This window comes from Podarcis liolepis, assembly GCF_965112155.1.
Source record: "Podarcis liolepis genome assembly, chromosome: 2".
NCBI lineage: Eukaryota > Metazoa > Chordata > Lepidosauria > Squamata > Lacertidae > Podarcis > Podarcis liolepis.
In genome coordinates this window covers 7701320-7727228 of record NC_139555.1, presented here as the reverse complement: position 1 = coordinate 7727228, position 25909 = coordinate 7701320, and the positions used below count along the sequence as shown (strand labels likewise).

At 46.3% G+C, this 25909-nt stretch overlaps 2 protein-coding genes and 1 long non-coding RNA gene across 3 annotated transcripts in view; 1 reads left to right on the top strand and 2 right to left on the bottom strand.

Moving 5' to 3' along the window:
• CSRNP2 (cysteine and serine rich nuclear protein 2) overlaps window positions 1-14271 on the bottom strand; it is a 46354-nt gene extending 32083 nt beyond the window's left edge. The window contains exon 1 of the mRNA XM_083484765.1: window positions 14027-14271. The gene's annotated coding sequence lies outside the window, so the exon portion shown is untranslated. The remainder of the gene's footprint in view (window positions 1-14026) is intronic.
• A 114-nt stretch (window positions 14272-14385) lies between these two features.
• On the top strand, window positions 14386-18330 carry LOC310698573. The gene is made up of 3 exons (XR_014521613.1): window positions 14386-14492; window positions 17489-17570; window positions 18031-18330. It is a non-coding gene; the product is annotated as an uncharacterized lncRNA (long non-coding RNA).
• A 3780-nt stretch (window positions 18331-22110) lies between these two features.
• TFCP2 (transcription factor CP2) overlaps window positions 22111-25909 on the bottom strand; it is a 38563-nt gene continuing 34764 nt past the window's right edge. Inside the window, exons 12-15 of the mRNA XM_083484898.1 lie at window positions 25387-25490; window positions 24751-24893; window positions 23987-24038; window positions 22111-23703 (exon numbers count right to left, since the gene is read on the bottom strand). Of these exons, the coding sequence (XP_083341024.1) occupies window positions 23666-23703; window positions 23987-24038; window positions 24751-24893; window positions 25387-25490 (337 nt within the window). The 3' untranslated portion in view covers window positions 22111-23665. The remainder of the gene's footprint in view (window positions 23704-23986; window positions 24039-24750; window positions 24894-25386; window positions 25491-25909) is intronic.

Below are 25909 nucleotides of genomic sequence, written 5' to 3'. Positions count from 1 at the left end.
ACTGCTAAGGGGGACAGTGTAAGGCTGATTTTAACGCTTGGAGCAAAGAGAAAACTCCTGTTAAACCATTTTGATATCCAGACTGCATATTTACATGCATCAATATCAGAAGACCTGTATCTAGCCGAACCGCCTGGTTATGAGACAGGTTCCAATAGAGTGTTGAAATTAAACAAAGCTCTATATGGTCTCAAACAGGCTGCAAGATCTTGGAACAAATGTTTCCATGAGGCCTTAGTGTCATTTGGTTTCAAGCAGAGTACAGCTGACAATTGTGTTTATGTACGTGGTACAGGCAGTGATCAAGAGTTTTGTCTGATTTATGTAGATGATGTATTGTATGCCTGCAAAACAGATAAACAAACTAAAAGATTTGCCAAGCAATTGTCCAGTAAGTTCAAAGTGAAGGACTTAGGCCCGGTTAGGACATATCTAGGGTTGGAAGTGTGCTGGGCCCAAGATGGCAGCTGCCTAATTAGTCAGCAGAACAAAGTTAAGCAACTACTGACTACATACAGGATGCAGGATTGCAAAGGGGCAGCGGTGCCTATGGATCCAGGTTTCATAAAAACACTTCACGTAGATGAGAGTCCTGAATTTGAACATCCTGATGTATATCACTCTGTAATTGGAAGTTTATTGTATCTAGCACAGTGGTCCAGACCTGATATTAGCTATGCAGTAGGCATATTAAGTAGATTGGTCTCAAAACCCACACCAAATGCCTGGAAAGGGGTAAAACAAGTTCTGAGGTATCTCAAACAGACAATTGGCTATATGTTACAATTAAATTCTTCCAAGGACGAAATGTTGAGTTGCTACTGTGATAGTGACTGGGGAAATTTGCCGGATAGAAAATCTGTCACAGGACTAGTCATAATGGTCGGTGGAGCTTTAATCAGCTGGCGGTCACGCAAGCAAGACGTTGTAAGTGTGTCATCAACGGAATCAGAGTACGCCGCATTGAGTGAATTGTGCAACGAGGTGATTTATTTCAAGCATTTGTTAACAGATTTAAATGTAAATTGTGGAGAACCAGTACAAGTTTACATTGATAATCAGGCTTGTATAACATTAAGTAAAACAGAGGGTTTCAAATCGCGTTCCAAACATATCTCTGTAAAATACCAAAATGTGCGTTGCTGTGTACAAGACAATGTAATCACCTGTACTTATGTGTCAAGTGAAGAAAATGTAGCAGATGTGTTAACTAAACCATTGGCAAAGGTAAAGAACAAGCGAATGTGCAAGGGTTTAGGTTTGCTGGAAAAATAATCTCCTACATAGGTGTATTTGGAGTTAATTGTTCAGCAGAATCTGTGAGGGGGTGTTCAGTTTCTGTTAATTGGTTCTCGTGAGAAACTTGCAGATTCTAGCTTCACCAATTAACTCAAGCTGGTGTCAATTTACTCTTGGCAGAAAGCCAAGGTCTGCTTGACCTAGAAACTACTCACTCTGATTGGTTAACGACCAGCACTCAACTCTGTTATCAAGGGATTGTTAGCTCAGTTTGATGTGAGGTGTGTTAGGAGTTAGAAGTGCTGTGTATGGTTATGAGAGAGAGAAAGAAAGATAGGATTTATTTGCTTTGTTTTGTATGCAGAAACTCTGCTGGTTTTATTTTTCCTTTTAATAAATCCTGTAAATAGTTATTCTGAGTCTAGCTGACTAGTTATTACTGCCACGACTAGCTTCTTCGCTGTGCAGGAAAACTCTGCTACGTTTGGGCTAAAGCCAGTAGGGCTATGCCTGACACTTCAAAGTTCCATGATACATCACCCTCAAGGATTTCCTACCAGCAATAGTTATGTGTAAACTGAAACAGTCTGGGCTGAGCAACACATGTGCCAACTGGTCTACCTCAATGGAACTATTTGCTATTGGGCACCTGAGAAGGTTCCCTTTGTTTACAAGAAATCCTGGCAGCATATATGGGCCCCTGCACTTTGCAAGCATGCTGAGAAAAGGTATCCCGTTCATATACTATTTCCACTGCTGTGTGCCACTTAGTGCACTTGTAGTACTACTACTGCTACTACTACTACTAATAATTTATTATTTATACCCCGCCCATCTGGCTGAGTTTCCCCAGCCACTCTGGGCAGCTCCCAATCAAGTGTTAAAAACAATACAGCGTTAAATATTAAAAACTTCCCTGAACAGGGCTGCCTTCAGATGTCTTCTGAATGTCAGGTAGTTGTTTATCTCTTTGACATGTGATGGGAGGGCATTCCACAGGGCGGGTGCCACTACCAAGAACGCCCTCTGTCTGGTTCCCTGTAATCTCACTTCTCGCAATGAGGGAACCGCCAGAAGACCCTCGGCGCTGGATCTCAGTGTCCAGGCTGAACGATGGGAGTGGAGACGCTCCTTCAGGTATACAGGACCGTTTAGGGCTTTAAAGATCAGCACCAACACTTTGAATTGTGCTTGGAAACGTACTGGGAACCAATGCAGATCTCTCAGAACCGGTGTTATGTGGTCCCGGCGGCCACTCCCAGTCACCAGTCTACTATGACTGAACTCACCCTTGCCAGCAAATGTGGTATTAGTTTTGCTGTTGCTCCATGGAAATTTTTGAAGCTATATTTTTAAAATGAAGGCAGAATGCTTACACAGCCAGCGCAGAAACACTGCAGCCAGAGTGTCATGATCCTTCCTCTCAGGCACTGGTGATGACTGGCATGCGCGAGCAAGTGGCTCCTCACAGAACTAACTACACAGATACAACTGGCATAACCTTGTTAGCTCACAAATTCAGCAGCAATTCAGCAGGTTACAGAAATAAAGTGATGATCCAACACGTGAGAAGCAGCCCTGAAATCAGAATGAAAAAAAGGGGGGGGGCTAAAAAGTCATCTTGCTTAAAATCTACCTTCTTCAACCCTCTGCAAATCAGCTTACATGTGTGGAAAAAGCACCACTATGCTACAACTTGCATGCCTGACAGACGGCAAACTTCTCGCCAGCCCCAGATTAATTTACGTATAGATTTATTAATTCAATTCTCTGCAAAAAGTGACTGAAGTGACATATATAGCACTAAACAAAACATGCAAGAAACTTTGTGATCCTCCCCCTACCTCATAACTTCTCTTGCAATGGTATGCGAGTAGGCAGACTTCCAGCCCCGGTGACATCTCACACACAAGGCAGCAAACAAGAAAGAGATTCAAGCAGTTAAGTACCACTGGCAAAGTGCTGGCAGAGAAATGCATGTAGGAGTAGCCCCATCACATAATTGAGGCAGTCAAACAAGGAGCTTAAACCACTGACTACAGTCAAAAGGGGGAGAGAAAGAGAAGTGGGGGGTGGGAGGCCAATACTCCTACTGGCAGCCTTTTAATTACTGACCCCCAACCCCATCTGAAGACAGGAACTGGCACAAGCTGGGACACAACGTGGTGTTACTGGGAGGCAGAAGTGAGCTGCTTTTACACCCTCTAGCGCAGCCTTTGCCAATCTGGTTTGGGACTACAGTTCCCATCTGCACTGCTGCCCTAGGACACACATATTTCACCCACTTCCCAGAGAAGCAAGAGATCCTGTTCTCCAGGTGCAGATGGTACTGAACACCTCTGCCAGGGTAAAGGAGCCAGGACAGTCAAGAGAAAGTCAATCTCAGATTACTTCAGGGATGAATTTATGTGTATTGAAGATGACTCAATGCCTGCAAGGGCTGTTTTTCCTCGTAGACCATGCTTACGTGGGGGGGGGGGGGATTGCTGCTCTCTGACCTCCACCGCAAAAGAGTCCTCAAGTTTGTGATTGTTTTTTATTTCAATTGACGCTGTTCTGTACCTTTGAAAGTAGTACAGTGGTGCCCCGCAAGACAAATGCCTCGCAAGACGGAAAACTCGCTAGATGAAAGAGTTTTCCGTTTTGGAGGTGCTTCGCAAAACGAATCTCCTATGGGCTTGCTTCGCAAGACGACAATGTCTTGCGAGTTCCTGCTGGTTCCCCCCCCCTCTCTCTAAGCCGCTAATAGCGCTAAGCTGCTAATCAGCTGATCCGATCAGCAGATAAGCCGCTAAAAGCCTCTAAAGGCCGCTCATAACGCTAATCCGCTAATCCTTCAATGGACTTGCTTCGCAAGACGAAAAAAAAACGCTAGACGAAGAGAATCACAGAACAGATTCTTTTCGTCTTGCGAGGCACCACTGTACACAGATTTCATCCTTCACACTCAATTGACTGAAATGAGAACCGGTGTGTGTGTGTGTGTGTGTGTGTGTCTTTTTGGTTCAGCGCTCTTTACTCTTCCCTAAGTCTACCTTGGTACTTTAACAGCTCAATTACGTTCAAGAGTCTCCTACCTCCTTTTATTCCTCTACATCAGGGTTAGGGAACCTGCGGTGTTCTCAATGTGGCTGGACTCCAACTCCCTCCCATCAGCTGCAGCTAGCCTGGCCAATGATGACGGGAGTTCTAGACCAGGAACATCCAAGATATCCACAGGACCCCCATCCCTGCCCTACACACACACTGCTCCACAGAATGTACTTTTCGCTTTGCACCTTTCTCCCACGCCAGACTTTGCAACTTGAACCCTATTCTCTACGCGCAACGCTACCTCGCTCTCTTCCTTCCATAAAACAGGCTGTCAAGCTTTACTCTGCTACCAACCCAAACTCCCCCATCTCCGTCACTGCCCCCCACCCCCAGTTATACTTCACACACAGCTCAAACATCCCCTCTGCCTTGTTGAAACATGTGTCTGCTTAGCAGTTTCATCAGCCGCTGGTTTCAGTACTATGGCGGAAGAATGGGAAAGCATCCCATAACAGAAAGCGCCAATTTGCAGAGATTACACATTGCCAGGGCATCAAGCCAATCGCCAATATGTCTTCTGGACTGCCCCAGCATACAACCAGAGGAAACCAATGTAGCCTCAGCACTTTCGGCATGTGAAGTACAGGGTTTGGCAGCATTTTAGGCTGGATTAAAAACAATTGCTGGTCTTCCCAATCACATATATTCATGGTAGAGCATCTGCTTTCTATGCAGAAGATCCCTTGATCCTTGGCACCTCAAGGTAGGGCTAGGAAGAGGACCTGGTGCCAGTGGCGTAGCGTGGGTTCTCAGCACCCGGGGCAAGGCAAGTAATTTGAACCCCCTAACCCGGGGCAAGGCAAGTAATTTGCGCCCCCTAACCCGTGGATTTTAGCACTCGAGTCTCTTCCGCGCCCCCCAGATGTTGCGCCAGGTGCAGCAGGCCCCCCTGCACCCCCCACGCTACGCCACTGCTCCCACCACAAGTCTTCAGGACAGCCATCCGAAGGCTGGCGCGGGGGGAAGGTCTCTCCGCCCCACCGCCAGGCTTTGGAGCAGCCTTCCGAAGGCTGGCGCGGGGAGAAGGTCTCTCCGCCCCACCGCCAGGCTTCGGAGCAGCCTTCCGAAGGCTGGCGCGGGGGGAAGGTCTCTCCGCCCCACCGCCAGGCTTCGGAGCAGCCTTCCGAAGGCTGGCGCGGGGGGAAGGTCTCTCCGCCCCACCGCCAGGCTTCAGAGCAGCCTTCCGAAGGCTGGCGCAGGGAGAAGGTCTCTCCGCCCCACCGCCAGGCTTCAGAGCAGCCTTCCGAAGGCTGGCGCGGGGAGAAGGTCTCTCTGCCCCACCGCCTGGCTTCGGAGCAGCCTTCCAAAGGCTGGCGCGGGGAGAAGGTCTCTTCGCCCCACCGCCAGGATACGGAGCAGCCTTCCGAAGGCTGGCGCGGGGAGAAGGTCTCTCCACCCCACCGCCAGGCTTCGGAGCAGCCTTCCGAAGGCTGGCGCGGGGAGAAGGTCTCTCCGCCCCACCGCCAGGCTTCGGAGCAGCCTTCCGAAGGCTGGCGCGGGGAGAAGGTCTCTCCGCCCCACCGCCAGCCTTCAGAGGAGGTCCGAGGACAGTAGGGTTCCTGCTTCCTCGAGGAGGGCCGGCCAAGCGCGCCCCCCCCAATGTTGCGCCCGCTGCGGCCGGCACCCCCCACGCTACGCCACTGCCTGGTGCTGTAACCCTGGAGAGCCATTGCCTGCGAGGGTAGACAATACTGCGCTAGCTGGATCAAGGGTCTGACTTGGTACGAAGCACTCAACAATCCCCCTTAGTAATTGGTTGCAATTCAGGTTTCAAACTTTCATTCTTAAACTCATTCCAGCTGCAAGTGTTCCTGGCAACATCTTGCTACTTTCTCCATTTTCTTATCAGTTCTCTCCCATTCCCAGGGCCCATCTTAGAACATCTGCGAAATCGTCACTGCTTAACTTCCCAGAAATGCAAGCTTTAATAACCATCCTGATGTGTAATGCCAGACTACAAAAGCAAAGAAGGCAAAATGAAAAGGTGCGGTCTTCCAGAAAGCACCCCCCCCCCAAATAACAAGGCTGCGCCATATTCAAAGCCTTCCATAGCTGGCTGAAGTTGTCCCAGTTCAGAACTGGATTGTCAGGGCTTGTCACCTATCGAGGCCCGGCACAGATGCAACTCTGCCCAGCCTCTAAGCTATGATGGAAAGAAAAAGCAGCAGCCCTGCTCAGGTTCACCCACACCGCCAGTGCTCCCCTCCCTTTCACAGTTTTGGAACTATGGTTAAAATCACTATGCAAACCTGCTTCTAATCATGGTTTGGCCCCAAGTACTGTTAGCAAACACACACACACGTGCAGAAGTAAATCTGAAGATAGTTAACTTTGAAACCGAGAAGGGGAAGGGGGAAGTCTGCCTAACACACACAAGAGGCAAGTCCCATGTATATCTCCACAAACCTTTAAAAACACTTTTTTATTATTATGGGTAAGGGGTTGATTGTTTCCTCCTTCCCTTCCCTTCAAGGAAGGTTTCATGAGCTGTAGTTGGCAATGTCAAGGCTTCCATTACAGTGATCATCATTCTGCAAACTCCGAGACGTATTTTAAAAGTCATTTTTGTCAAGATAAGATGATCTCCATTTTAAAAGAACTCCCGGTCTAAAATCCTCCTTCTAAGCTGGGGGTATAAGACAGGGGACTCTCTAGATATATTCTTGTGATTGGCATATTGCAATTTCTTTTCGTAATGCCAGTATTTGGTTTTTAAAAGGAAGCTCCTTTTAGAAGGAAGCATTTGTGAACAAAGCCGACGCAGAGTGCTCCCACACAGGCCGTTCTCCATGTAATGCAATGCTGTATTGTCTTCCCGAGTTTGCAGGCAACCTGAAACAGAGACAGGAAAGTGCAAGCTTCCTGCCATGACCTTAATTTCACTGGAAGAGCAATTCCAGCAAATGCTGACATTAGAACGTACCGAAATCACGGTGCTACCTACTATCTCATAGTAAACTGTCACAGCAGACTGACAGACGAAGGGATATAAGGCTCACCTATTGGGACTCTCTCTGCTAAAGGGAGGCAGAGAGAGACACAGAGATGGAATTAAAAAAAGGAAACACCCCACCAAGAGATGATACGTGAGTGTACAAAATACTTAACTGAGGTTCTGCACCCTCCCAACATAAATCCTGGCTACGCCCATGAGATAATAAATATAAGGCTCCAAATAAATGGTTCTTGCCCAAATTTGTAAGACTGTATGCCAGGGCACACTGCATGCCAACAGAGAAATAAATGAAAGACTAGTGGGAACCCGAGGCACTCATCCACAAGGGAGGCTGCCCACTGTGTCTCTGCATAATTCGCTGTAGCCTTGCCCAATGAAGTGTAAAGGGAGGGGGCCAGAGGTGGGTGCCAAAGTGGGGCATCCGAGTGCCCTGTGGTGCTCACATGAACACCGGGAAGCCCAGCTTTAGCCAGTCAATTGCAATAGGTGAGCCAACACTGACGGCAGGGAGCCTTTGCCCCTTCCTCACACCAAAAAGTCCATGAATGAGGGGGGGACCCAGGGAAGACAACATGGCCCCATCTGCAGGCCTGGGGCTCCCACTAGCACAAACTCCCTCTGTATTGCTGCAAAAAGCTCAGGCTATTTTGGGACTACAGAAGTAAATCAAAGACACATCTTTTTTTTGAAAATTTAAGAACCGTCAATCATCAAAGAAAGCTGGCGTGAGCCTCAGAAATAAGGGAGTGTACATATCTTCTTTCTTAAATTGCATTTTTCTTGGTGGCGGGGTGGGGGTGGGGTGGAGAATCAGGCTGTTTGTGATCTCATACCCTTCTGCAATAGAATAACCTCTGCAATAGAATAACCTCATCAAGAATTCCCCGAGTGTCCAATTTCACAAAGTTACCACATATACAGCAGAAATGATGGTGCCTAGAATGACATGGCACCATCACTGCAGAGAGAAGCAAACTGCACTAGTATTGGGTGATGTCATCTGAAGATGCTGAGGAACGTAGAGGCTCTGCAAGTACCCCATACTTACTGCTCTCCTGCCATAAAAACAAACAAACATGGAGAATATCCCAAAGCAACAACACTGTTCCTATTGCAAACTACTGTAGGGTCAGTAGTGTGGCTGGTGCTCTGTACAAAGCAATTAAATACTGACTGGAACACAGATACCCTACAGAACAAATTGAAAAGGCCATTATTTTTGAGGGACAGGTGTGGTCTGGTTGCTTTGAGCACAGAGCTATCCTGTTGTCTATGGGTGCAATCCAAAATAAGCTTTCGTCCAGACCCAGTACCAACACTGAATGCACACCCAGTGGACCACACAAGCTCTTGTCAAGGCACCAAACAAAGAGCTCCTTTTTCAAATGTGTACGCTAGGATTTGGAACCAACTTCCAAGAATGTCACAAGAGGGGATGTCGCCGCACTTTGAATAGGGGAAGAGGAGCAATAAATAACATGCTCTGCACATATCTACAAATTTCCAAAGAAATAAACTAGGAGGGTGTAGCAAAAATGATAAGCAACTGCAAGTGTGGCCCTACGCAGCTAGGTTCAGGTGGTCATGTTGGTTTAAGAAGCTGAGATAGCTTTGTCTGCGCACACACAATACCTACTCTCCTCCCTCTTCCAGGATTTAAAAGCAACATCAAAACATGGTTTAAGATCCCCGTTTGTTCCAAAGGCATTGTTACTGATAATTGGAGACTTAGGGATGCACGGGTAGGCAACAAGGCCCACTTATCTCTCAGCCCATTTGCCTGAGCCCAGTCAATGTGTTTTGCTGCACTATAAACCAATTAAGTCATTCAGATAACAAGACACAGCTTCTAAGCGACAACATCAGGTCGCCCTGTCACCATACTCCAGAGAATAGGTTAATCACATAGGTTAAATAACGTTTGTGAGCTGAACCTACAACTGAGATCAGAGGACAATCAAGAGCACGGTCTTATTGCAACTAGTTTAAGTGTGCACTGCTTAGGAAGCCAGTTGGACAAGGGCATGGGAGCACAGAGTTCAAACCCCTGCTCAGTCACAAAGCCCACCGGGTAAAACATGGGCCAGTTGCTCTCTCTCAGCCTAACCTCTCTCATAAGGGAGCTGTGATGATTAAAAAAAAAGAGAAGGGAGAACCATGCACACCCTTTCTTGAGAGCTTTGGAGGAAAGGCAGGAATGAATCTTGATTTTGTGTTCTATTAGTAATAATTTAATTGATAACTATATTGCATTTAGAGAGATTTTTCTGGTTAACCCATCTACAATTTCCCCCTCAATATTTATTTTTAACTGCATCATGTCTGTTGGCCTGATGCTTCTTCTCTATTTCCGGGGGGTTCAAAGGTCAGACATATTTTTTAACAGGGCTAACTTGTCTTTAGTCCTTTTTCAGAGTTTAAAATTCCCAGGTGCCAGGCACATTTTGCAACTGGCACAAATCCAACTGCGACCATGTGGAGATTTATGGATGGCAGGGTGGCAACTGACATCTCCATCTGGCTGGCTCCTCCAGCTTTCATAAGCAGGTCAGCAGAAGAGCTTATTTATTACATTTATATCCCATCATTTCCTCCAAAGACGACATGGTTCACCTCCCTCCATCTACCCTGTGAGGTAGACTAAGGGGCTGTGACTGGCCCAAGGTCATCCAGTCAGCTTCATGGCTGAGTGGAGATTTGAACCCTGATCTCCCAGGTTCCAGTCTGACCCTCTAACCACTATACCAGTGTTTCCCAACCTTGGGCCTCCAGCTGTTTTTGGATTACAATTCCCATCATCCTTGACCACTGGTCTTGCTAGCGAGGGATGATGGGAGTTGTAGTTCAAAAACAGCTGGAGGCCCAAGGTTGGGGAACACTGCACTATACCACACTGGCTTCTCAGAGTGCTTCTGCTATGGTGCAACTATATAAATTAAGTAGCTAAATAAATATGGGGAAAGCAAAATGTCACTTAGATAAGGATCTGCTATATTTTCCTTGAAGCTTGAATTTGTTTTATTCTGGGTTGTTTTACTTAATGTTTTAATGTGTTGTAAACAGCTTTGAGATTTTTTTCCTTTATAATATAAAATGGCAGACATAAAATTAATAATAATAATTGTAATAGTAATAATGTTTCATGGAGGGAAAATGGCACATAGGAATTACATTGTGGTGACCATAATTTAGGGTTAAGATGCCATTTGGCAATTAACTTATATATCTTTGTTTCTAACACTGTTTGCACTCCTTGAACTAGCCAGAATCAGCCTGTTCTGTAACTGAGAACTTACAAAGGATGACAGACAACTCAGACCATTCACTTGGCAGCAATGGAACATGCTGTGGAATAAATAAGGAGCAGATTATTGCTCATCCATGTAAAAAGTGGCTTATTTCATACCACTGGGGTAAGAATACTATGTTTGAATTTGCTCTCAAGTGCAGATATGCTATATGAGAGTTTTGTTGTTAGCAAGTGTGAAATGCACCATCCTAAACAATTACAGAAGAATTCTAGCTCAGTTAAAGCTATGTTTCTTTGTGGCCTCTTCTATGTTCTCACCATAATTCAGACTTTACATACATCAGAGTCTGAAAGATAACCTTCTTGAAAAGTCATTATGACATCACTTGTTCTGAGGCAAAGACGACACGTCTTTGGTTAAACTCCAAGGCAAGCTGTTCCCTCATCTACTCTAGGACCATTTTACTGGGCCTAACATCACCTTCCAAACTATCACATAATCATTCTCATGTATCCTCTTATGAACTCTATCACCATGCTTCAGCAGGTTACACTGGGCAAATACACAGAATAGGCAAGTGTTCAACTCTAAAAAGCAGGAGTACAGACACACATGGCATTAAAATCACTTATTGATACTATAAGCCCAACATCTTGAAGACTCACTTGAACACAGTACAGTGGTACCTTGGAATTTGAACGGAATCAGTTCCGGAAGTCCGTTCAACTTCCAAAACGTTTGGAAACCAAGGTGCGGCTTAGGATTGGCTGCAGGAAGCTCTTGCAGTCAACCAGAAGCCATGGAAGCCCCATCGGACGTTTGGCTTCCAAAGAACGTTCGCAAACCAGAACACTCACTTCCGGGTTTGTGGCATTCGGGAGCCGAGGTACACCTGTACAGTATTTTACAGATTCAAAATCAGCAGTACATATGGTTGACTTTTTCGGGACATCAACATGAGGATTTGGAGGCAGACACTTGAGCTATTATATACCAGCTTTTCCTAACTTGGTGGGTTCCACATGCTGTTGGACAACATTTCCCATCATCCCAATGGCTTGGCTATGCTGGCTACAGTTGATGGAGCACAATATCTGGAGGGCTTGTATTATGCCAACAGGGCTTATTAGGTTGTTGTCACTGGCAATCAGGGAATCAGTTCCCTGGCAAAGGTATTTATGCACAAGCATGGCAGAAAAACCCTTCCAGAGTTCTCTATCCACGACTGAACACTCATAATGTGGGAGGCGAGGAGGGGGAAATTTTCTCACTTCATGCCATGTATGAGAAATACCCCCACTGCCACTCCCTCAAGTTCTCCATCACTTCATGCAGGGCTGAGCAATTTTCAAACTTTGTGGAAGTCTATGCTTTTGGTTGAATATACCATTGGCTTTCATGCAACATCTGATGACTGGGCTGTGTTTTGTATTGCCAATAACTTTGGGGAACCTTAATCATGAGCCTATTGCAATCTACCTTTACGCACTTGACTCCAACACATTCAATGACAAGCTGAGGTAAGAGGCCACTGTGTTTTCCAGGCTTAACAGAATGACTCTTCAAGATATTAAGATTTTCCTCACACCCCCAGCTCCATTTCAAAAAGGAAGATTTCATCAAAATACAAACCTCATCAAAATACACACAGAAGAATCTATCCAGTGCAGCATTCCAGTGAAAGGGGGCAGCTGACCTTTAATATATCACATTGAAAGAGGGGGAGGAAACATCTCAACTCAGGAAGTGCCAGCAACTCAGTAAGACAATGCCATTCCATTTCTCACGACCTTCACTCTTGCTAAAAATAACTAATAGGGTATCTCACATCTGACCCCATAGCTTGGTCATGGGGAGGTGGACGATCTAAGGTGGGGAAAGAGAGAGACTTTCCAGAACCTTCTAAAGAAAAGGCTTACAAGAGCCTTCAAATGCTGGGAAGAAAAGTAATACGCATTGTATTCAGGAATTGCTGGGGATTCAACTGCTGTTAAAACACTTGATCTTCAAGGCCAAACTTCCATTATACTGTTCTTAATATTAAACCTCAAAGCATATGAGCCCACCTTGACTCTGACAAACCATTTCTAATGTAATCTCAAGAATAAAAGATCACTGCCTGACATGTCCGAAACATCACTTTGAACTCCATCAATGAAGCATAAAGAGTCCCCCATGAATGTCATATTCTTATCTCATCCAGTAAGCCCATATAACATTTCCCCGTTCTAGGCCACAAAACCAAGAACAGCATATATATCCATCTTTGATTGAATAGCCATGAAGCTAACCTAAGAAGCATCACATGAAGGCCCCAAAGATTCTCTAGTCGCATATCCGCAAGCCCCACCTCAAACCAACAGTACAGTACCTTAGATTAAGTCCTTACTCTACACCACAAAAGGTCTCAATGCCATAAGGAAGAACAAAATACTTCTTTTCAGAAGCACCTGCCCTTTTCAATCAGCCCAGCTTGGGTGTGCATTAGCATAGCTGCTGTACCAAGAGATAGTTGCTGAGTTCTTCTTGAGATAGATGAACATCTACCAAAGCAGTAACTAGAGGTAAGACACCTGTGTGGGAGGAAGGGGGAGGCTATTGATGTAAACTTGAAATAAGTTGAATTCTTTAGCAATTTCAAAGATAATGTTAATTCAGCTCAGGATAATAGACACAACAGCTCTCTCTCTCTTTGTCTCACATGCATTAAAAGGCATATTTTAAGATGTGATTATGGCGGGGAGGGAGGGGCGAGACAGAGGAAAAAGGAGCAACCTGCTGCATCACTGGGGAAATGCAATGTTCAGGAGCAGGGCCTAGTTCAACCCAGCTGGGTAGGTAAGCCCTGCGTCCCCCCAAAAAAGGTGGGCAGCCAGCAGGCCATTTGAAAGTGGAAGTCCCCCCCCCCCAAGCCCTGCAATGTAAAAAAAAAAAAGAGTTAAAAGACAATAATCACTTCTTCATGAAGTAGCCTTTAGCCTCAGGGAGGGACTGAAAAGGGATGGGGAAGGAGATGATAAGGAAGGAGGGGGATGATAAAGGGGTTATCACCCCCCCATTCTGAGATCTCAAGCAACTACAAAATAATCTAAGTAGGGGGAATAAGGCTGAGGGGCCTCCCCTCCCCTTAAGAAGTGAGTAAAATCCACTGCCTTCAAACCAGATAGACAGTCTAATTATGGTCCTGGGATGCTATAATTATAATTAAGGAACTGCAGAAATAATCTAAGTAGGGAGAATAAGGCTGAGGGGGCTCCCCTCAAGAAATGAGTGAAATCTACTGCCTTCAAACCAGGTGTATATATATAGATAGATATGCAGGTATCTGCATACAGTATGCAGATCATTATGGTCTGGGATGCTCTATATCTATATATATGAAGGGAGGATGAAGAGCCTTCTGACATCTCTCTGGTCCCTTCAGCCTCCTTTCTCTGCCCCCCCGCCCCCCGAAGCGCCCCCCCGGGCCCGGCGGCCCCTCACTCACCGGGTGGGGGCTCCTCCTCCCTCCCGCCGGTCCCTCCTCCCCTCCCTCCGCACAGGCCGGGGCTGCAGGGCGAAGCTCCCCCAGGGTCAGGGGGGGACGGGAGTCAAGCAGCGGCGCCGTGCTTCGGGAGGGGAGGGAGAGGGAACCCGGTGGGGGCGGTGGGGGCGGCGGCGGCGGCTCTGGCAGGCGACAGCCCCGGGCGGCGAGGACCCCCGGCCTCCTCGGCTCCGGCTCGGCGATAACAATAGGGCTGCCGGCGCAGCGCCTCCCTTTATATAGCGCGAGCCACGTGACGCGCCTCCTCGGCGCGGGTTTTTTTTTTCCCCCTCTCTCCCTCACAAACGCGTGGGGCGGGCCGCGGGGCAGCATGGGAAATGTAGGCGCTTCCGGAGAGGCGCCTGGAACGTGCGCGCGCAGACTTTTCCTCAGGAGGCGGGGGAGCGGAGAGAAAGAAACACTCTCTAAGGTAGCGCATCTCAGCGGCGCTTTGCACACCGGGAAATGGAGTCCCGAAAGGGGTGGCTTGAAGCAGGAAGCGCATGACAGCGCACGGAAATCATAGAATCATAGAGTCGGAAGAGACCCCAAGGGCCATCGAGTCGAACCCCCTGCCAAGCAGGAAACACCATCAGAGCACTCCTGACATATGGTTGTCAAGCCTCTGCTTAAAGACCTCCAAAGTAGAAGACTCCACCACACTCCTTACTGTCAGGAAGTTCTTCCTAATGTTTAGGAGGAATCTTCTTTCTTGTAGTTTGGATCCATTGCTCCATGTCCGCTTCTCTGGAGCAGCAGAAAACAACCTTTCTCCCTCCTCTATGTGACATCCTTTTATATATTTGAACATGGCTATCATATCACCCCTTAACCTCCTCTTCTCCAGGCTAAACATGCCCAGCTCCCTTAGCCGTTCCTCATAAGGCATCGTTTCCAGGCCTTTGACCATTTTGGTTGCCCTCCTCTGGACACGTTCCAGTTTGTCAGTGTCCTTCTTGAACTGTGGTGCCCAGAACTGGACACAGTACTCCAGGTGAGGTCTGACCAGAGCAGAATACAGTGGCACTATTACTTCCCTTGATCTAGATGCTATACTCCTATTGATGCAGCCCAGAATTGCATTGGCTTTTTTAGCTGCTGCGTCACACTGTTGGCTCATGTCAAGTTTGTGGTCAACCAAGACTCCGAGATCCTTTTCACATGTACTGCTCTCAAGCCAGGTGTCACCCATCTTGTATTTGTGCCTCTCATTTTTTTTGCCCAAGTGCAATACTTTACATTTCTCCCTGTTAAAATTCATCTTGTTTGTTTTTGCCCCGTTCTCTAATCTGTCAAGGTCCGAGGACAGGTGACCTCACCTAGGCCCGAAGTCACCCCCCCCCCAAGCAGGCTCAAAGCTTCTCAAAAGCTTTTCAAAATCATTTTCTCAGCAGCTAAGCATCAGAAACATTCCACTTGCTGTAACTAAAAAGATTGCAATAAGGTAGAGAACAGAGCCCACTGTCTTCTCAGGCCTTTCTCAGAACCACATTGCAACTTGCTTTCTCTCCGGGAACCATGCCAAAGCACAAGAATGAAACAACGGGAACACTCTGAAAATCCCCTCACCCCCTTTCCTGCCAAGAGTCCACAATAGTCCCAAGACAGCTTTCTGTACATGCTCAGGAACCTCAACATGGGGCAGGACTCCTGAGGGAGGAGAAAGGAGGAGGGAACTGGAAAGGGGTATATATGCTTGTGCACATGATTGTGAACTCGTGCATGCTTTTTGTGACTTATCACACTTGCTCCTTCTACCAGTTAATGGATGGTAGAAATAAAAAGCCTTTTCTCCGAAACTATTCCTTGAGTGTCTGTTGACTCCCACTTCCCTTTCCCAGGCGCAATATTTTCCCCACCCAAGGGCAAAGCCTCATAAGGCTACAGTTTTGAAGTGTGATCCTGTCCTCTGGGGTGTTAGCCACCCCTCCCAGTTTGGTGTCATCTGCAAATTTGATCAGGATGCCCTTGAGTCCATCATCCAAGTCGTTGATAAAGATGTTGAATAAGACTGGGCCCAAGACAGAACCCTGTGGCACCCCACTAGTCACTCTTCTAAAGCAGGATTGCTGTTCCAGGCGCTCCACCTAGCGGCCGCTGACGGTAGATGACAAGCTTAGCTCGTCATGGCTCTCGCAGCCCTCTTCACCCAAACCTTACTTAAGAGGGAGAACTGTTCTGACAGGAAGAGATGAGCAAAAGCAGGGGTCAGCAAACTTTTTCAGCAGGGGGCGGGCCACTGTCCCTCAGACCTTATGGGGGGCTGGACTATATTTTGGAAAGAAAAGAAATGAACGAATTCCTATGCCCCATAAATAACCCAGAGATGCATTTTAAATACAGTGCAAGCCATAGCTGTCAACTTTCAGATTTGAAAATAAGGGATCAGCAGCCTCACCTGTCCTGGGGACAGTCTACAGGATATCTAACAATCCGGGATAGCAGCAGGAAATGGCACCGGAATAAGAGAATTTCTCGCAAAAAAAGGGAAGATTGACAGCTATGGTACAAACACACATTCTACTCATGTAAAAACACCAGGCAGGCCCCCCAAATAACACAGAGATGCATTTTAGATGAACGGACACATTCTACTCATGTAAAAACACGCCAATTCTCAGACCGTCTGCGGGACGGATTGAGAAGCGTGGCTGTCAACTTTTCCCTTTTCTTGCAAGGAATCCTATTTGGAATAAGGGAATTTCCCTTTTAAAAAGGGAAACGTTGACAGCTATGTTTAGAAGGTGATTGGGCCGGATCCGGCCCCCGGGCCTTAGTTTGCCTACCCATGACCAAAAGATTCCCAACAAAGGCAGTGGACTCTCCTTCCTTACAGGTTATTAAAGCAGAGGTTGGATGGTCATCTGCTGTGTGATCCAGTTGAGATCTTGCATTGCAGGGGGTTGCACTAAATGACCCTCGTTGCCTCTTCCAGCTATGATTCAGATGCCTTTTGAAAAAACTTACATTGTTAAATAAGCACCTTGTGCTTGATGTTCTAAGGCAGTGGTGTCCTAACTTTTTTCAAAGAAGGCCACATTTGATGAAGTGAAGGGCTGTGGGGGCTGACCAAAGTTACTGACCTTTTTTAGGATTGAAGTTGCTGAGCTTTTCTTTTCTTAGAATTGAAGTTATTGAGCTTCTTTTATTGTTAAAGTTTTTTTAGGATTTTCCCCAGGAAATAAACTGCCACAGGGGCCAGATTAAACCGACCAGCGTGCCAGATTAGGCCCCCGAGGCGGACTTTCGACATGTCTGTTCTAGGGGAGTGGGAATTCTAGAACATCAGGATACCATCCCCTTCTGTTTCCATATTTTATAAACGGGAGCATTTTCCTTCCATCTCTGCAATTCTATAATGAGACGCATGTGTCGACTTTGCATTGACATTCTCGACAGTGAAAGAGCCAGGGCTTCTTTTTTCAGCTAGAACTCACTGGAACTCAGTTCTGGCATCTCTCCAAGTGGGTGCCAGTGCCATTAGAAGAGAACAAGGGAGGTGTTCATGGTGAGTTTTGGCAACTCTTTTCCTAGAAAAATAGCACTGACTATAGCCCTATTGGGACGCTGGTGGCGCTGTGGTCTAAGCCACTGAGCCCAGGGGAGGTCGGCAGTTTGAATCCCCATGACGGGGTGAGCTCCCGTTGCTCGGTCCCAGCTCCTGCCAACCTAGCAGTTCAAAAGCACATCAAAGTGCAAGTACCTTCCGGAGGGAAGGTAAACAGCATTTCCGTGCACTGCTCTGGCTCGGCAGAAGCAGCTTAGTCATGCTGGCCACATGACCCGGAAGCTGTATGCCAGCTCCCTCGGCCAATAAAGCGAGATGAGCGCCGCAACACCAGTCGGCCATGACTGGACCTAATGGTCAGGGGTCCCTTTACCTTTGTAGCTCTATTACTAGATGGGATGACTTCGAAACAGGGGGAAACTGTTGCCATAATTAAGTACAGTACTTCTCTTCACTATAGGGGTGAAGAAATAATTTGAAGGGCACTGAAGTTTCTCACTGTAAGCAGAAGTCATGCAGCATAATCCTATACGCTGCGTACAGGATACATAGAGCCACTGCTTTCAAGTATGAAGATTGCAGCCTTAACCCTCAGGCTAAACAAGTCCAGGCCACTTCATTTTGGTTTTCAGTTAATGCAAGTGTAATTGCTGTGCCACAACAAATTAGAAAAAGGAGAAAGGAGAAAAACAAAATTATAGCTCAGACCTGGGGCGACACCGCCCCTGCACCTAACCAGCCCAAAGTAGTTTCACTATTTGAACACACACACACCTCTAAATTCAGATGCAGACTTAGTATTTCATTGGTGGCCATGCTGCTTTAATTCATTTTGTGTGCCTCAAAGCTGGACCTATTTGAACAGAATCCTCCTCTCTCCATCCTATTAGAGGCTTGTAACTGCGGGAGGCAGTGGAAGACAGGAGTGCCTGGTGTGCTCTGGTCCATGGGGTCACAAAGAGTCGGACACGACTAAACGACAACAAAATGTGGTTGGCCTCAAGTGCACAAATTACCTACTCCAATTGCAATACAGTAATTGTAATACACTTTACTCCCAGGTAAGTCTCATGGAACTTAGGCGTGCAATCCTATTCCTATCTACTTGTAACCTATGCAAAACTGCGTAGAGACAGGTAACGAAAATACCACTATGGGTTAAAAAATGCAATCTTAAACCATGGGCTACCTTTACATGCAAGCCAGGCCACACATGACCTCCATGTTAAAGGCCATTATGCTTTCATCACACACATGAACAATAGCACTTTGTTGCTGTTGCTACTAACTAGTAGCTTGGAGCAGCAGGGAAAGAAATGTTTTGGGCTACCAGAGCCAGTGGCACAAACGCCGAACAACTGCAATGCTTACTCTAACTCACAAGGGTTCAAGAGTGAGACAGGAGTCTCTCTGTATTCAATGCAATGGCATCTGATCCAGAAACTGATTTTTGCCACACTTCTTGTTGTTGGCACTAGCGTGTCTCAAGAGCCAATGGACGAGTGCTCCATTGGGGGGTAAAGTCAAACCATTGGAGAGTTACAGCGCCTGCTGTGGTTATAGAGACTGATACTGGAGAGACATGTTTAATTGCAGTAGAGGCAGATGAAGACATCCGGTTGCGCTGATGCAGTTGCGCCATAGAGTGGTGTAAAATTTGCTGTTTAAATAAAGAGATCAAATATCTTAGCCAGGTTGGTATCTCATACACACAAAATAATGTGTTCAAAACACATTAGCCAGACACATGGAAGAAAGCGGATACCGTATTTATTGCTCTATAAGACTCACTTTTTCCCTCCTAAAAGGTAAGGGGGAATGTGTGTGCGTCTTATGGAGCGAATGCAGGCTGCGCAGCTATCCCAGAAGCCAGAACGGCAAGAGGGATTGCTGCTTTCACTGCGCAGCGATCCCTCTTGCGGTTCTGGCTTCTGAGATTCAGAATATTTTTTTTCTTGTTTTCCTCCTCCAAAAACTAGGTGCGTTTTGTGGTCTGGTGCGTCTTATAGAACAAAAATACAGTATATTTTTGAAGAGCATAAAAGCACAAGGATGAAGCATGCTGGAGGTATTTTTTTAAATTTAACAATGGTTTTGTGCTTGCAACGATAATTTATGTTCCATACACCAATTAATGCAAGCTCCAGGCAATCTTTTGCTGCGTCAGCAATGCCGTTGTTGATTATAACTAGCCAAATTACTCCTAAGCAAGCAAAAATGGAATCATTCCTTTACCAAAGTTGCCAAAGCAGAATAGAAGCAAACTAATATAAAATGCAGAAGCTCTCCTGCTTTGCACTTCTTTCTGAACCCCACATAATTGGTGTTCAACAGTTCGTATTAATTATTGTCCTGGTCTACTCGACAGCTCCATTTGAACATGGATAACATGTCCGCACACCTGACTGTGGACGCACATAGTGGATGAATTTACTGATGCATTTACACACCTGAAAGCAAAAGCAAAAATGATACAAAGCTTAAGCAAGCATGACACTTGTACATTTGTCTCATTATACCTGTCACACATGATCAGAGAAACTAATTAGAATGTAAATTCTCAGTCCTAAACCACTGTATGTGCAAAAAATATATGTACTGGCCCAACATTTGACACTTCTCTATATAATCATAATTTATTATTTATACCCCACCCATCTGGCTGGAGTTCCCCAGCCACTCTGGGCGGCTTCCAACAAAATATTAAAATACAGTGGTCTGTTAAACATTAAAAGCTTCCCTATGTACAACTAATATTATTCTCAGTTTCTAGTGGCAGAGATTATTCTGCAGCAAAAAAGACCCCAAATATTATATTCAATTCTTATCTTCTACACCATCACTAAGTGATGCTGCATGGTCTATGATGGCTAATGACTCCCACATTATTAAAGGTCCCAGAATATAAAAAGGAACACAACCCAACGTCATGTTTCAGAGTTTGTAGGTTTCATTCTATGTTTTAGCAATACACACACGGTATGAAAGACGGTTACATCAGGAAGAATGGCAATTTTTTGAGCTTGTGGCACGGGGGACCCATGATCATCCTCCAAGTGTTCAAACACAGATTTGGGGAGGAGGGAAGTAAAAAAAATATGCTGCCACTTGTGCACTGAAAATTGCATCCTGCTGACAGACTGTAATGAGGGAGCATGACAACGGCCAGTTCAGAAGTTATGATTGCTCTCTGACCAAGTTTCATATTCAGGTTTGAAGGGAGCCCTTTAAACCATAGTTTCCCAGTTCAAAACATGACCGGAAACTGTGGTTTAAGAAACCAGGATATCATCACAGGAGCTAGAGAGCAAGGGGAAAACAAAAGGCAAAGGACAAGTGGACTGCGAAATCATGGTGGCAGAACGAGGCCACTACCTTCTCAACAGGTACCACAAAACCATGCTCTGCCATCTGTTTTGCACCATCTTGGATTATTGCTGGGAAGACGCTCAATCACAGCTTTATTATTCAAGGGCAGCAGGGAGATCTCTGGTAGTTAATGTATTGTTCGTTCTATAGGACACACCGGACCATAGGAGAACAGGGGAATTCCCCCCCCTTGTTCTCCCCCTCTAAAACAAGGTGCGTTCTGTGCGTTCACCCAAAGCCTCTAGCCCAGCGGGAGTTCATGCTGGGCTCCGGAGGCTTTGGGTTCCTTTCGACCTGCTCTTTGGGGCTGGCGGGGGGGGGGAGTGCTGCTTTCCCCCACCGTCAGCCCCAAAGATCAGGTCGGGGAGCAGCGCGAAGGCGGCGCTCCGCCTTCCTGCTGCCCCCTGAGCTTGTGGGGCTGGCGGTGGGGGGAAGCGTTGCAGCCTACCCCCCACCTTTGTACAGCCTTCGTAGCCTCTGCAGGGCAGCGGGGTGAAAGCACCCCGCTGCCCTGCGGAGGTTTTGCGCAGCCGTCCGCAAGCTAGAACAGCGAGACAGAGCGCTCCGCAGCGCTCCGTCTCGCTGTTCTGGCTGCGGGGACAGCCTTTCTAGCCTCTGCAGGGCAACGGGGTGAAGGCACCCCGCTGCCCTGCAGAGGCTTTGCGCAGCTAACCCCAAGCTAGAACAGCGAGACGGAGCACTGCGCAGCACTCCGTCTCCCTGTTCTGGCTTTGGGCTTAGCCACGCAGCCTGCATTCGCTCTATAGGACGCACACATATTTCCCCTTAATTTTTGGAGGGGAAAAAGTGTGTCCTATAGAGCGAAAAATACGGTTACTGCTAGTCCAACTCTGGCTCTCTGTTTGTGTGTGTCTGCCTGCATTCCAACCAGCCAGCTGATCATCACCTTGAGCTGGAACAAGTAGATCTGGCTTTCATCAAAACAGAGGCTACCAAAATGTGAACTTCTCTGGGTCACTTCAGATTTGGTTCCATCACTGTTTCCAGTCTGAATAAGCATTCTGCTGAACCATACAAACTGTTGATTGTGAAGGCTTGGTATTTCTGAAAACAAACGAAACCCCAACTTTGGCCAGCTACAATCCTGGAGGGGGCGCTATGTCATAGTTGTAAACTCCCAGCTCCGAAGACAACTGAGCCAGAGACTGACTGAAAACAGAATTGATCTTTATTGGCATATATATGATGAGACATAACATTTCTACTTAAAAGCTGTGGAGTCGCAACTGCCAAGGTTCTTCTTCTTCATTGACTTTATTTCACTTGACCTTGACCGGACCCAGTTTCGTGCTTCCTTAAGAAGCAACCTACTAAACCTAATTGATTTAAATAAAAGTTCAGCACTTTTTGGTAAAAATACCAAGTCAAAATGATTTAAAAAACCCTCAAATAATCTGGTACTGAGAAAAATATGTAACTAGGTTTCATTTAATGAAATGAAAGTTATTTTTCCCACCTCTCCAACTTAGCTTAAGCACAGCTTACATCAGCTGCCAGCTCTACGGCCAATGCAGTGTCTATCAAGACTTGATTGTGAAACTGACATTGTGACGCACAAGGTTGCAGCTTCCAGAGAATTGCTGCTTTCTAGGGGGACTGGAAGGCTAAAGGAGAAGCGGTCTTTTCCCCTTCAGACAAGTTGTTCGCCTGTGATTTTCACAGCGTCATCACTACAGTTGTAACAGTTTCCCGTATTTTTCTCCAGAGCTCAAAAAATGCATCTTGGCATTCATGTCAGAAGGCTGAAGCCTTTACCCAAGAGGCTGGCTGCTGCCTGGGAAACGGACACGCAGGCCCTTCTGTCACCATGGAGCTTCCACAGGCTTTTCTAATAAGCACTATGGACTATTGCTGCATGAGCTGTTTCTGGGATAATGTTATTATGGCCCTCCTGTGGGATTTCATTCAAAGGCAGCCATCATTTCTACATATTCCCCCCCCCCCAAAAAAAAGCCAACACATTTTTTTAAAAAAACACAATCTTTTTGCCTCTGTCTCAGTTCGTTGTGTTCCTTAACAGCTCAGGACAGCAATTCCTTCTTTTGCATTTGAAGTCTCTTCAGTTGCAGTGTATAGCAAAGCCATAGGCAACCCTATGGATCTCACGAGATAGGCGTTATTCCTAACTTACACTGGCAGAGAAGACAGCCGCGTATCACTCACACATGGACAGCTGCACGCCCACAAACCTGTAACATGGTCCGAAAGTCAGAATCGGAACGAAGTCCCTACCCAACCGGCCAGCAAACCTGAAAGTCTCCTTGGCTCTACCAGCAAAATATGCCTCTGAGAGGCCTGAATAGCTGGGACCGGGCTTTGAAAGAGGACCCTCAGAATAGATGCTCATTTGTCCAGGGATTCCCAGAGCATCCATCACAACCGGCCAAGCTGTCGCATATCAAAAATGTTGCAGTTGCCCACCCCCAATGTACATAATTGCAAATCCATCCCTGGCCAGTCTGGCTGTTTCAAAAGGCAGTGGGTGCAGCCATGGCACTGAACTCCGAAGAAGCAGCCCCGTGCTTGCAAACTGGTGCCTACAGCATGCCAGCGATGGTACAGATGGTTCACCTAACAGAAGGCAACATGCTGTGGAAGCAAGATGAGTTTCTGTTGCTCCTGTGGATTTCTGTCAGTGTGTCCAGGTGCCAAACAGGCAAATGAAGCTGTGTGCATGAGAGAAGATGCAACAAGTCCAAGTCCCTCTATTTTAAGATGATGTGATAACTATCATTGGTTTCAGCTGCAAAGAAAGCAAAGCACCATGAGACTGGATGAACACAAGGAGCACAATCCCCCTGTCTGCCACCCCACGACAATTCATAATTTGCTTGGTTGTAAGTCACTCTGGGATGCCTTGGGCAGGATAAAGTGACTAAAAATTTAATAAATACAATGCACGACTATTATGGCATGCTGGTTTTGATACCCTATGGCGGGAAAGAATGGAGCGTTTAGGTTTTCCAGAGAAAAGGAAAAAGACTAGGGGATTGGGATAATATTGTGCACTTAAAAAAAATTGGTACCTTTCATTGTATCCAAGACAAAACATGATTCATCCTGAAAGTTCTGTATCATCTAAAATAGAAATGAAAAACCGAAGTTTTTAGGGCTCCAGGCATTACTCAAAAAGAACTGCAAATTCAAGCAATATGACCATCTAAATATTTCTCCTTCCTTTTAGCAATAGGGACTTCATTGAGAAAAGCAAGTCTCCTAGAGCACAATAATGCTGTCTCCACCGGCTCCTAGGAGGCTTAGTTTGGTCAGAATTGAGTATACACTTCCAGAGTTAATGCTAAATACATTACTTTGGTTAAATGAGCCACCGTAGCTGCTAGAGGGCCATGAAAATTTGTGTCCAGGGCTTTTAAAACTCATCTACCCATGTACTATCTGAAACCAAAGGGACGCATTGGTTGCCAGGTGTGAAATATCTTGGCATTATTTCCAGCTCTCCTACCCCACTAGTAACTACTTTGGTTTAACAGTATTTAACACACACAGAGAGTATTTACTCAGCGGGGGTTTATTTCCCCCATTTAATCATGCTATTTGCTGTTGTGTTTTTCAGTAAGTCAATGGAGAATTAAGTAGAGCTGTATAATAGTGCAATTTCTTGCTTGCTCAGTCTACTCTGAAACTACAGGTGACAGACCTCACACTGTCTGGTGATGAGAAAAGACATCAAAAGTGGAGACACTTTTGGAAGCAGAGCTGAGCCTGCATTGATACTTTAAACTCCCAAATCTGTTCCCAGTGTTTCAGCAGACTACTGGGTCCCTCTTACCTCATCACTGATGAGCACGTGTATCCCTGTGGGACCCTGCTTGTAGATCTGGCTGATCTGTTGAGAGGAAATGCTGAAGAGCTGGGCAATTTTCTCTGTCAGTTCCACAGCTGTCAGTTCTTCCAAGTAGATGGCATGGTACACTGAAGAAGTAAGAACAGTTGTTGGCAAGGAGCACATTCTGTCAGGCAACAAGTTCAGCAGGAATTAGCCGTAGAGTAACCTATATTTAGAGTAGTGCTGTTTTCCCTTTATATATTTATATTAACCTACCTCATCCTCCTAAGACTCTGAGGCAATCAACAACATATTCAGCCATACAGTATTCTCAGTAAGATTAAAAATAAATCCACACTCTTTTCTGGCCACTAAAGCTTGCTTGAGCAAGTCTCATAATCCACTTCTTCCAGCAGAATCTGCCGCCTAAGAAACACGTCATGGACATTTCCACGAGGCCTACAAGTTTATCATCATCAGGAGGGCACCAGAATGGGGAAGGCTGGACTGAAGATTGTACCCCTACTTATTTGGAGCTACCGCAGCATTTGCTGGAACGGAAGTAAGTGCTGCCATTGCAAGAGCCTGTGGGTCCATTAGTCAAAAGAGGCACTTAGGCTTCTTTCCTGAAGTTCTCACCATAGAAAGTATTGTTGGCTGCATCACCATCTTCATGCTTCTGCTGCTCCCTCAGTTGCTGCGACTCCTGGCAGACGTAGATGGTCAGTCTTGGCCGTACCATCCTTGGGAGAAAATAAGACATGAGCACTCCAGAGTTAACAGGGAATGTTTTAAGGACAGGGCCACAAAGAGCAAAGGAAAGAGAGGAATAATTTGATTAAGAAGCACTTCAACAGCGCTGACAAGTTGGTAAAATGTTTCACAAGTATGCTTGGCCAATTCGGACATGTAGTGGGGGAAAGGCCATGTTACAGACCTCCTAGGTCTGTTCCAACTTCCCGCTGGTGGAGAATGCATGCCTGCTCCACTCCCATCAAAAAGCATAAAGGACCCCTGACCATTAGGTCCGGTCGTGACCGACTCTGGGGTAGCGGTGCTCATCTCGCTTTACTGGCCGAGGGAGCTGGCGTACAGCTTCTGGGTCATGTGGCCAGCATGACAAAGACGCTTCTGGCGAACCAGAGCAGTGCACGGAAACGCT